Source organism: Hippoglossus hippoglossus, chromosome 19 (assembly GCF_009819705.1).
Source record: "Hippoglossus hippoglossus isolate fHipHip1 chromosome 19, fHipHip1.pri, whole genome shotgun sequence".
NCBI classification, from domain to species: domain Eukaryota; kingdom Metazoa; phylum Chordata; class Actinopteri; order Pleuronectiformes; family Pleuronectidae; genus Hippoglossus; species Hippoglossus hippoglossus.
In genome coordinates this window covers 14,865,799-14,879,061 of record NC_047169.1, presented here as the reverse complement: position 1 = coordinate 14,879,061, position 13,263 = coordinate 14,865,799, and the positions used below count along the sequence as shown (strand labels likewise).

The window sequence follows — 13,263 nt, the reverse complement described above, 5'->3', positions numbered from 1 at the left end:
GTTTTACTAAAGAGTGCTGTGACGTCGATGTGATCACTTTCTGTGGCTTCCTTTGCACATTTGTCCGCTATTTTGTTTCCTTTGATTCCTATATGTGCTGGTAGTGTTAATCCAATGATTTGAATTATATACAGTGTTTGCTGGAGAATTAATTTTTTATTTTAAATAACTGAGAGTTATTTTCCGTGTGAAGAACATTGTCTGTGTTTTGTCTACTGAAAATTTAAATCCCCACTTAAATGACCACTCTTCTATTTTAACAAGACTCCTGGAGTTTCTTCACAAAAGATCAAATCCCATTCTCCAAACTCAGAAAAACATCATTGATCATAATAGAAAATAACAAAGGACTCACAAAACTATTTTCAACATTTCCTGAACAAGGAAACTTACTTACTCTTACCTGAATCAATCCTCCACATAAAAAAATCTTTGATCCAGGATAGCGGTAACTTCCTATTGTTGTTTCTCTTACAATTTCCCACATGCACACACCTGCAGCTGTTTCTGATACTAAGGTAAGATCTATGGCTGATTGTGTACCGTTTCCCAAATCAATTCTTTTTGATTTCCATTAGTTCCTCAAGCACCTCTCATTACCATCGTTATGGCTTTATCAGTGTTTATACGTTTTTATGCTGTGAATGGACCATTTAGATGGAACAAAAATGACTAAACACACACAGGCACAGTATAATACTCTGAAATTTGAAAACATTATATACAGTTTATGGCAGAAACAGATGATCAACAATTATATTAGACGCCCTCTGGTGGAGTGTGATGTTTTGTTGGAAGCAGCAGCCGAGGCCTCCTGACAGCTTCTTCCTCTGGATGTCGTTCTGCTCAGATTTTATATGTGCTGACATCAGATCTTGTAGTAAAACCCTCCAAATGAAGCAAGGGTTTTTAAATTCATTTGAATTATGCTGCTTGATGTAATCACTGATACAACTTTCATTCTATTTTCTGCTAAATGGTTTGGTGTTGTTGTTGTGTGGTCTGGACTTTGACTATTCAAAGTCCAGACCACACAACAACATAGTTCTGAAATATCTGAAGACAGCAACAAACAACCTGCCCTGCAGAAGAGCATCAAGGTAACCCAGCTCACAGCCAACACCCCCATGACTGAGTAACTGAAAACACATGTCGAAGTGAGCGTGGACCTGGTGGAGCACGTAAAGGATGACATCCTCCACTCCAATATGTTCCTGGTGCAAATTCAGGATGGTCTGGTGCATGTTCAACAAATGTTCCTAATAGACTGAAGAGCAGCCTCTCCAGGGTTTTCATGATGTGTGATGTGAGGACCACCGGTCTGTGATCGTCTGTGACGACCCTGTCTGAGAAGGCCTTTCCCTGCAGGAGCCTGATGGAGTTTGGTCGTCTGGGAGGTTCACCTCACCTGGTCCTGCTGCACTGTATAAACTGGTGGGATTCAGTCTCTCGCTTGTGTCTTGTTTTTTTAATCAAAAGGGCCAGCTCTGTCTTGGACTGCCCATGGACTCCACCGAGAAAGTGGTTGAGAGGAGGATGTTAGCGTAGCTGAAATCCTTTAATGGAAGACAACTCTCACCTCCTACATGACACTGTGGGGCTGCACCCACAGTGTGAGAAGAAACTCCTACAGCGCCTTCATTCCCACTGCTGTCAGAATCTACCACTCACAGTGTCAAATAAATGCTGCACTATTTTCTCAAATCGCTACTACTTACCACTACTCGCACTAATTTGAATGAAAATGTCATTTTGCACATTAGTGTCCACTGCCCATTATCCGTACAAGGTAAACCAATTACATCATATATGCCTAATCGAACCCGGTCATTAAAAATATTCAGAACTTTGTTGTTCCAGATCATGTATCAAGGATCACTTCATTGACCTCTTAAAAAAGATGTTGCAAGTCAACAAAAATTAGAGGGTCACAAGTGCTCAAGTGCTCAAACACCCTTTCCTTGCTGTGGAGCAGCACGGTGACAGCACACATGACACCAAGAGGAGCCCTCCGTACCTCAGCAGCTTGACCCACTGACCTCCGAGGTGGTTTTCAGAGGTCATGGCTGAGAGCAGAACAAAGAAAGCATCAAGATGCCTCAAAAAGGCCGTCTCCTGCTGCTTCAGCTGCTGCACTAAAATGCCATTAGCTCCACATGGTCATTTTTCATTGATAATTTGTGTTTTTATATTTCATTTTCCAAATTCATTTGACTATTTAAATATTTTACTATTTGTCATTTCTTTATTTCAATATTTCAGTATTTCAGTATTTCTTTATTTCAATATTTCAATATTTCATTGTATCAGTATTTCTTTATTTCCGTCTCAGTGACTTCACTGTGTTTTCTATGAAAAGTTTCTCAAAAAGCTTAAGTAGCCTTATACCCTATCATTACTATTGTGGTGGCAAATGACAAGCCCGAGAAAGGGTTCTCAGTTCAAGGTGTTTAATTCATGCAAAAAAAACAGATTCATCTGAATATAAGACTGAATATTGCATACATGAATACATTAATTTGTATTGTTACAAAATAGTAACTCTCAGTTCATAACTTTGATCCAATGAGATTGTTTCCTCCACTTATGTAATTTAGCTTTGTCCTATTAGAATTCCATCTAAGCTTCTGACGTGTTCACATTATTATTATTATTATAAGTCGTAGTGGTAGAAATACTTATAAGTAGGTGAAGGCATTTACTCTTTGAATACTACTATACAAAGAAGGATGTGGGTTTGAACTATATGTGTTTGTTTGTGCGCACGTGCATATCTATCTATACTTATGAGGTCCAATTTTGGTTCAATACCATAAATGTGAGGACATTTTGGCTGATCCTCATAAATTCAAAGAGTTGTTCGAGGGCTAAGACTTGGTTTTGGGGTTGGGGTGAGAATTAGGTTTAGGTTAGGGTCAGGGGCTAGGGATATGCCTGAGTGTCCTCACAACTATAGAGAGACAAGTGTGTGTGTTTATGTATATATATATATGCATATATTATTGTATTATATGTGATTGTATAATTAGACAATAACATAATAACAATTGATGTATTTCATCTGCATCAATAAATACAAATCTACAAAAAAATTCAAAAAAACTGTTACAGATAAGATGAATAACTATTAAATTATTCATGACTGCATCTTGTGTTTAGATTTATAACAAACTTTGCTGGCTGGTTATAATCAGTGAACGTGGTAAAATCAAGTAGAACTCTTTACATTTAATAGCATCTTTGTTCATCTAACCCTGTATATTTTTTTACCCTAATTTACCCCATTCATTCCCTCAACACGTGAAATAAACACAAGATACAAAAACTCTTTTAACAACATGGAGAACATCGTCAGTGGATCATGTCGCTGGCCCTTTAACAATCCAACGGGCGGTTGGTAAATCTCGTGTCAGTTCGCTCGGCGCTCACGATCTCGCGATAACTTCTCCTCAGTGGCGGCTGTGTGGCCCCCTGTCTCAGTCCGGACGGAGTAGTTTCTGACGTTTGAATGAAAAACAGTGCGAATTACCTCCACTTTGGACCCGGGAAATAATGGCTTCAGCCTTGGAGCAGTTTGTGAACAACGTGCGGCAGCTCTCCGCTCAAGGTAGGCGCGCTGAACCCATTCAAGTGGGCAAGGTTTAGCTAGGTAGCTAGCATATGCTACCCAATGCCTTGCCGATAGCTCGCAGCCAAACTGGCCAGTGCCCCTTTTTTCTGCTTTATCATGTAAACACACCGCAAATGTGACTTTCTCCGGTGACGAGAGTCGCGCAAAGTGTCACCAGGAGATGCGCTAGGACTCGGTGACACCGGGGATGGCCGCGAACTTGGTGGCTCATCCGACAAAATGTCAAAATCATACTTTTTGTTTTTGATCTAGAAAATAATTTCTGGTGACTGCCTACCGGTAGTCCCGCCCCGGCCCCACGCGATTGGCTGCCAGACTGAATTTGCGAATATCATTGGTTTAAAGTCACCTGTCAATCCCACTGGTATTACCTCTGTTGCAAGGCCTTGACAGGACACTTGACCGGCCGATGTCTATATAAATACTCAGCCGCAGCACGACGGTGGTAAAGAATTGAATTCGTCAATCTGTTCTCTGCACAATAGAATAGCTTCTGTGCACACTTAGACACGCACAATGCAATTTGATCAGTTATTTCACCCCATTAAAAACAATAAAGACAAAACCGTAGCACACTTGAAACAAAGTATTCCCCTGTTGACCTTTTGTGGATTTTGATAAGTTAACTTCATTATTTACAATTGCTGTGATAGTTTTTAAAATATAATTTATCACCTATGTAACCCATTGCAGTTTTATACTCATGCATGTGACCCTCTCGTGTACATCAGCTAATAATTACCTTGTGCTGTTGACACTTACTGATGTTAAATCCAACTGCATGTAATCTGTGATACAAATAACAGGCCCACCTAAAAACAATGATATTTGATATGTAATCTGTATCCAGAGTTGCAACGTAATGTAATTGGAAACAATGATCCAAAGTACATTCAAGGAGTTTCCAAGTGTTTTTAATTTTCTCTCTTTTTTGTTGTCATTCCATCTTTGTCTTCCACCTTCAACCCCCCCTAGGCCAGATGACTCAACTGTGTGAGTTGATCAACAAAAGTGGGGAGCTGCTGGCCAAGAATCTGTCCCACCTGGACACGGTGCTGGGGGCCTTGGACATCCAGGAGCACTCCCTAGGCGTGCTGGCTGTGCTGTAAGTACCCTGCTTCGACACCGAAGCCCCTTTTACACTGGTCAGAAAAAAAACAATAACACCTGCTAACATCGGGCCTTTGTTTGCAATGAGAATGGATTCAATCTGCTTTAACCCCTGGGTCAAATGACACATAAGTGATGGAAACGTGACACTCGGTTGAACACGCTAATTTGGTGAGACGATGTGCGCTTCAGTTTTTAGTGCATTTGTGACGAGGAACATGACACGCAGGGGCTGGGGGGGCAGAAAGGTAAATGCGTTTTTCAAAATCCACGTCTAGCTGCTTGGTGTAAAAGAGGTATAACTTTGTCCAGGTTTGCCGCCATTGCTGCAGTTAGCCCAGGTCAAGAATTCTGTCTCCAGGGAAGTTTGCTGCTGTGGATGTCTGAAACACCCCTCCCTTCATTACGCTCCTTACGTCCGTCTATTTTTGTCTTAACTTGGCCAAGAGATTGTCGTATTGTTGTGCCTGTTGAAGGTCATATTGCACTGTTTGCATGAAGAACAGGGCAGAAACAGTAGGGCGAAGCAGAAAGATTGTTTAGAAGAAGAGACACAACTCTACTCGGATATTTGTTATGTGGCAAAATAACAGAGAGGGGCGGTTATAACTTGACAGAGAAATTTAATTCTAGACATCTGTATTCTCGCAACAATATTAAAAGTATGTCCATATCCATCTGTGGAGGGGATTTTGTAGAATGGAAAGAGCAAAAATCTCAGACAAAGAATGAACTATTAACGCCCTAGATCAGTTCTCATCTCACCCAAACCTGAATACCTCAAGTTTTTGACGGATATCATTCCATAATATTTACTTTTTTTCTTATGGAAAAACCTGACATGTCTTTGTATACTACATGCAAATCAGTAAACAAAAAGTCCCAATGACGTATTTTCATTTTCATCCCACATGCAAAAGTATTCTTGTAACCAGTGAAGCTTCAGGCCTGTATCAAGGTCTTTTTGTTTTACCCTGTGTTTTTTCTTCTCCTGTTTTGTTCCAGATTTGTGAAGTTCTCCATGCCAAACATCCCCGACTTTGAGACCCTATTCTCCCAAGTCCAGCTCTTCATCAGTACCTGCAATGGGGAGCACATTAGATATGCAACAGACACTTGTAAGTCCCAACTAACCAAACCTCTAGTAGCAGTCAGCCCAATTGTGCAATGTTTTAAGTGAATTACGCCCACTAAGGTATAAGTGCTTTCATTAGTAATGATTCATTTTCATATCATTAGACAACTAATGCAAAATCTTTGTGAGTGTCAACTAAAAAATAAGAACACATTGTGTTGTCCTATGGAATCTGTGAAATGTAAGGGACCGATCACAAAGACGTGTGGCTAGAAATGCATTGACAACAAAACGATTGTTTTTCTATGGTACGTTATCCAAGTTTTAGGATGCTTGTAAAAAGTAAAATATTTTCAATTTGCAGCCCTCATCAATGTCACAGTTGTCCCAGGCAGCCAATCAAATCGAGCAAGAGGCAGGCTTTACCACGTTACCTCTTAACCACTACCTGTTTTAGTGCCTGGTCTACAGGACAATGGCAAATACGAACAAAAGATTAATGTTAGCAGTACTTCCTAATGAGGAACTGCATAATTCAAGGTCACCCCATGATTCAAACAGTCATTGGCCAACGCATCCAGTCCCAGAGATGGTGGCATTTATTATGCCACTGTCTCTTCAGCAAGTTCATTATACTGTTTCCTTGTTTCCAGTATGTCATCAACATCTCTGCTTTTTATGGCCCTTCCCCCTTCTCATCCAAAAATAGAGCAAAGGCAAGAGCTCGATGTCTGCTTAAATCATTTTTTCCCACGCTATTTATATTTGATCGAAAACTACCTTCTATCTCAGCTATTTTCTTAATATTAGATTCATTATTACAAACAAAGTAAGAATTTTAAAACGTCATTTTCTGTATGAACTCCATCGTCAAAGGATATGTCTACATCAAAGTGTAGATAGAGTATGTCCTTAACACATGTGACAAGTGCATGACACTCAATGTCTTTACAGTCATTTTGGTTTCCCTCTGTTTCCTTTCATAGTTGCTGGTCTCTGCCACCAGTTGACAAACGCCCTTGTAGAGCGCAAACAGGTAAGACTGACGATTCTGACTTGAGTGAGGGTGAAATGTCCAACTAGATATTAAAAAAAGGAGCTTTGATTTTAAAATATCTTTTCAAATCCCTAGTACCCAGCGTAGATATTTGACAATCATGTGTAGAGATATAGAGGAAAGTTTAATTTGCTCATTCTTTATCTTTAAGACTGACCATTCTTTATGCAACTCTCCACATCTGTACAGGAAAATGTATTTTCTAATGCATCCTCCTCTTGATAAATGATGTAGCCTCTCCTGCTGTTATGCCTGTGCACAACAGTGTTGTTTTCATTCATGATGCACAGCAGCCTTTGCAGTAGTTCTACAGTTACTAATGAGGACCAAACTGTTTGAATATCATTTAAAAATACATTACTGGTTTATTTATTTTAGCTAAGACTTATTTTGGCATCAAAGTGTGACAATTTTGTAATAAAAACTAGAATTGGGTCAAATCAGGAAATGTAACTATGTATGTATAATGTTTAAAACTTGTATGTAAAATGTTTTCTTGACAATGTAGCCTGTGAATGGGTGAAACATATCTAATGAAATGTTCAGTGCACCTTGCTGCAAAAGCAATTTACCACCTGGTGGAAAAAATGGTTCAATTTATATCCTATTTTTCAACACTGTCCAATAAGCCAAGGCCCCATCACTACAGCGTCAAAGAGGCACATGTTTTCCTTCTTCTAGCTCTAAATATTTAAATGCATTTTAAAGTGCGGTACAGTCACAGACCACTTAGTGTGTTTGGATGTGTCATGCAAACTGTAGCTGACTAAATACTTTTCTCTTCTCCTTCTCTGACAGCCATTGAGGGGTGTCGTCATCCTAAAACAGGCAATAGACAAAATGCAGATGAACACAAACCAACTTACCTCAGTTCATGCAGACCTGTGTCAGGTGAGTCAGCTTCCCCTGCAGCATCATCACCATGGCTGTAATCCTAAAAGGCCTTGTCATGTAGCAACAAAGGGTGCGTCCATATCTATACACATTTGAAGACAGCATATCACATGACCACTCGCGTACACTGGGAATAAGTGTGCCAGTGTAAACATGAAGGCATACACGTCTTTCTGGACACAGAAATTGTCGCAGATTGCTCGATAGTACATTGTCTTCTAGAATTTAAGTGCACATCAGCTGTTAGCAAAGACATCAGGGTCTTGTATATGATAATCCATGTTGCGTTATACACTGGTAGCTGAGGTAGCTTTTAGAATACTGTTTAGGTGTTGTGTTAAATTATTCAAAGACAAGCTCAGTCGCAGTATGTCCACTGTGAACCATCAGTCACACTTCCTATCCCTGTCTCCCCGCAGCTGTGCTTGTTAGCAAAGTGCTTCAAGCCCGCCCTGCCCTTCTTGGAGCTGGACATGATGGACATCTGTAAGGAGAATGGAGCCTATGACGCAAAGCACTTTTTATGTTACTACTACTATGGTGGCATGATCTACACGGGCCTCAAAAACTTTGAAAGAGCACTGTATTTTTATGAACAGGTACTCCTTTTTTGATCGATCTGGATTTGTCATTTGTACCCACCTGTGTTGCCTATGTTGCGTTTCTGTAAATGATCATGTTTTGCATTTTTCCTCGTCAGGCAATAACCACTCCAGCCATGGCAGTGAGCCACATCATGTTGGAAGCCTATAAGAAATACATCCTGGTGTCACTCATTCTCCACGGCAAAGTGCAACAGCTGCCCAAATACACCTCACAAATAGTAGGGAGGTTCATCAAGGTAAGTCTGCATCGCACTGGTGAAAAGAACACTACTAGTATTAATAAAAGAGTGCAGTGTAAATGTGTGCCCGTCTGGTGCTCCTCAGTTTGGTAAGGTTTGAAAAATCTCAAGCTCTCAAGAGGTAATGTGTTCAAAAAGACTTTGATATAACTTCACTGTTTAGTCATTGATTGTTTACAAGGACAGCAATATTACCACTCAGGGATGAAATGGTGACCGTGGTTTATTGTAACAATCCTTGGAACATAACTAGCAACTGCAAATGCCTATTATTGGTCTTTTGTAACTGACTGGCATTTTCATACTGAAATGTAGTTTTAAAATTTTTCAAGTTGTTAAAAGCAAGCATTTTATATTGATATCTAGTATACATTTACCCAGTCACCCAGAAAGTATCCCTTAACTTCTTCCACATTGTTATGTTGCAGCCTCATGTTTAAATAGTTAAAATAGTTTTTTCTCATTGATTTACACTCAATACTACATAATGATAAAGCCAAGTTGTTTTGAAATGTATTAAAAATCAGAAATATCACATTGACATTAGTGTTCAGACCCTTTGCTATAGCACTTGAAACTTAGACTTTTGTCAACAATTAAGATTTAAGATTAAGATCTCAAAGATTAAGATAACAATTTAAGTTTTTATTTTTTAATAAATTTGCTAAATAAAGTAATAAAGTATCTTGGAGTAGTTTTAGTGCTAATTGCTAGATGGTGGTTAAGGTTTGTGTGCAGACATCTCTGCTTTAACTCCTTAATGTTACTTGTGTACAGTCAAATCGAGCACCTTTATTTTCTATTTAGTAAATTAAACTGCTTATTATGTTGTCGTAACTATTAATAGTTATTACAAAGAACTTAAAGGCAGAGGTATTGTTCATGGAATAAAGTAACAACAGTAACTCAATGCTGATAGCTAATGATCATGGGAAAGGCACCTCTTTAGCGCTAAGGCTTGGGGATTGTCCACACTCTTAAGGAAATTAGGGGGACTTCACTCATTCAGTTATCTTTGATATTGTGAAAGCCACTTAATTTCTATTCATGGATCTTGTCATTTAGTTTTCTCTTCATGTGTTTCCTTTCTTTCTTTTCTTCTCGTCCATCAGCCCCTGAGCAACGCATACCATGAGTTAGCTCAGGTTTACACCACCAACAACCCGGCTGAGCTGCGCAGCGTGGTCAACAAACACAGCGAGACCTTCACACGAGACAACAACACAGGCCTGGTCAAACAGTGCCTCTCCTCCCTCTACAAGAAGAACATTCAGCGGCTAACAAAGGTAAGTGTGTGCGTTTGTTTGTGTGTGTGTTTGCGTGCGCCTGCCTTACAGTTATAAGAGCATGTGCTACTCTACCTCTACATAAACACACACCACACATTTTCACATAATGAGGCTAATAATTTAAGTCATAGCAACCCTACTGGTTATCTAATGAATATCATCAGGCTTTGGCTGGTGTGACTGTGAAACGGGTTTTAAATTAGATTCTTTGCTCTTAAATTTAACCTGGTTAATCGTGCAGAAACACTTTATTCACATTACATGTTATTTTACTAAGCAAAATATTGCTAGTAGTAATCCTTGAAATGGAGTCACATGATGATATTTTACCAAATCTACAGTATGTTGATTGAACAAGGTAATTAAGCTTAATTAATTAGTCTTAATAAGTCTGGGTGGTGTTTGATGACGTGTTTTGTCTGCTAGTCTTCAGTCACCGTCAATGTTAAATATCCAACAAACTATTTTACCACAGTCCACAGTGTGAGTTGACTTTCCATTGGGATTTGGTTTAAATCTCTCTCTCTCTCTCTCTATTGTGTCTCCCGCAGACTTTCCTGACGCTGTCTTTGCAAGACATGGCGAGTCGAGTGCAGCTGTCGGGCCCCCAGGAAGCAGAGAAATACGTCTTACACATGGTGAGTTGGTCCAGAGCCCCCTTCACATTTAATCAGTATGCATGTTTTATAAAATATAATCAACTGATATCTAACAATCCTCTACTTTATACATTTAATTATATTTAACATATACTTTAAGTTTTCGGGGGGTATATTTTGGCTGCACCCTCCAACGGCAGCATAGTAGGACGAACTGAAAGGAGATGTTCTGGTCTTCTTATAGCATCACCAGCTTGTTCCACCCATCGCCTAGCAACAGAGCTATGGACGAAAATGCTCTTCAGTTGATTAAAAACGTTGAAAAAGATGTATTTTTAACATGTGTTCCGTTAGCTGTCCGTTTGAGTACTTAAATTCAAATTAAGAAAAACAGTGTCACTGAAGCGCACTGAATAATGGGATATGATGGGCGGAGAAGGATCCACACGGTGGAGCCTCTGTTGCTCGGGGGTAGAAGGACACATTTGTCAGCCGCATTTGGAGGAGCCTTCAAGGGACAGCCTAGTGGCGTCGCTGAAACGTATTTGGTCTACAAATTTTACTTACGAAAGATGTAGCCCCCCCCCCGAATTGAGACACAGCGACTCTGAGGCCCCCATCCAGACTAGACCTGGAGATCTTGTATTTGCTTTAGTATTTGATTTTCAACCCATAATCCACCAGGACGCCCCAACACAGTTAATTTTTCATTAAACTGATGTGAAATAATCTTTAAGCCTCAGACATAACGAGAAGATATTATTATATAAAAAATATATTTTTCCATCATAGTCACAGGTTTTGTTTGTGTTGGATGACTCAACAGGATCAGCTGTTCACTATGTTGTATTATATATCATATCTATTTTATGTCTTGACACAGCATCTAACCCTAACCCTTTGATCAGTTTAGTATTGATCAATACAATTTGTGTTTTGATTCGTGTTGTATTTTCCTCATGTCTCTTCTTTGTGTCTCTTTGCAGATTGAAGATGGTGAGATCTATGCTAGCATTAACCAAAAGGATGGTATGGTTTGCTTCCACGACAACCCTGAAAAATACAACAACCCAGCAATGCTTCACAAAATTGACCAAGAGGTGAAGAAGCCCATCTCTATTTTCACTGCTGACTTGCTTTGCATGAACTCTTGTCATAATCATACGTATGAGTCCCTTAGTATTAAGCCGTGTCATTTTTTTTCCTCTTTCAGATGTTGAAATGTATAGAGCTGGATGAGAAGCTAAAGTCTATGGATCAAGAAATCACAGTAAACCCACAATTTGTGCAGAAGGTGAGTTGATGTTAAACAGCATCTAATATCTACTTTGAACTTGTATGGGAAAGCCCCTGACGTTTTCCTTGTGAATGTCATGATGTGCTTTCTTTCTCTGGGAAATGTACATTCAGTCAGTTTATGGGACAAAGAGAAATCCATATTTGGTAGAATGGTAGCTTAGCAAGAGTGGAATGACATTAATGAAAGTGTAAGAACTAAAATGGCATTATCTTCATTCAAGAGAGTGGTCTTTCAGTTTTAGAGCAGATTTTGCACTCAAATACCTGACCTATGCTTAAATTTAGGCTGCTTCTGCTCAAACTATGTGCTTGCACTCAGATATTTTGTCACTTGGACATTTCTCCTGCACTCCAGCTCTTCCTCTTCGCACTCATACTGCATCTGTGCATGCTTGAAAAGTCTGCTCTTGGGGAATTTTAACACTTGTTGCACAGAAGAAAAAGTATTATTAAAATACAAAATAAATCTGAACAGGAAATCAGTAAGTCCTGCTCTTAAACTGAAAGACCCTGCACTTGAATAAAGAACAAAAAAAAACATATGATCATGGACTAATGTCAAAGCACCACTATTGGGTTTTCACAGCTAAAGCATCCAGATCATTTGTTCATAGAACTGCTTCCTGGAAAAGCCGCCTGGTTGGTTCCAAGAGATAAATGACACAGCTGTTGTTTAAGGAACTGTAGCACAAACCTGTTTGCTCTTAGTTGTTGGGTTTGTTTTTCTTCACTGATGACAGAGTTTTGACATGTGACACACTTTTTTTTCTTCTTCTAGAGTATGGGATCAGCGGAGGACGATGTTGGTAGCAAAACATCAAGTTACTCCTGAGGGGCCTTGGACAGGGACAGAACGCTGCAGCTGCCCAACACGTTCTTCCCAGGATGAGTTGGATTTTTTTTAAAGAGGAAAAACAAACATTCTATTGCATAAGGACATTGGTCAAGGATAATCTAAGTGTGTGGAATGATGATAAATTTGGTTATTCTTTCTTCACAGTGTCTTAAGGATAACAAAAAGGTCCTTACAGAAAAGGAAAAAAAAGATTACAATTTTGTCAGTGTTTTATTTATCAATGTTCAGGATGGAGCGCCACTGCTACATTAACAGAAACCACAATAATAAAAACTGGACTTTTTGTTCCAACATATGTGTGAATAATCTCACTGTTTGTTTTGGTTCTGCTGCATGATGGCCATAACTCAAGAGCATTACATAAGAGGTAAACACTTCTATGGCTGACGAGTAATAAATCAGATATACTCGACATTTGTAAAGACTGCAAACGATCGTTTCCCTCACTCCTTTGGTTAGAATGTAGATATCATCGATAGTCAAATCTGTACACATGTACATGCCCTTGACCGAAATTGGCACAACGCAGGAGTCGTTCACAATCTGGTGCACTGTTTTGTTGTTTTGTTTTTTTCCTTCCTTTTTCTCTTTTTGTTTGTTTTTTAGGTG

At 39.3% G+C, this 13,263-nt stretch overlaps 1 protein-coding gene across 1 annotated transcript; it reads left to right on the top strand.

The window, feature by feature from the left end:
- Positions 1–3,411: 3,411 nt before the first annotated feature.
- Positions 3,412–12,949, top strand: cops3 (COP9 signalosome subunit 3). Its single transcript, XM_034569813.1, has 12 exons — positions 3,412–3,607; positions 4,607–4,736; positions 5,747–5,859; positions 6,803–6,852; positions 7,672–7,764; positions 8,187–8,366; positions 8,468–8,608; positions 9,724–9,897; positions 10,452–10,538; positions 11,486–11,599; positions 11,713–11,793; positions 12,577–12,949. The coding sequence occupies exons 1-12, from the start codon at positions 3,553–3,555 to the stop codon at positions 12,628–12,630; spliced, it is 1,272 nt and encodes a 423-aa protein (XP_034425704.1). The 5' UTR covers positions 3,412–3,552; the 3' UTR covers positions 12,631–12,949.
- The last annotated feature ends 314 nt before the right edge of the window (positions 12,950–13,263 follow it).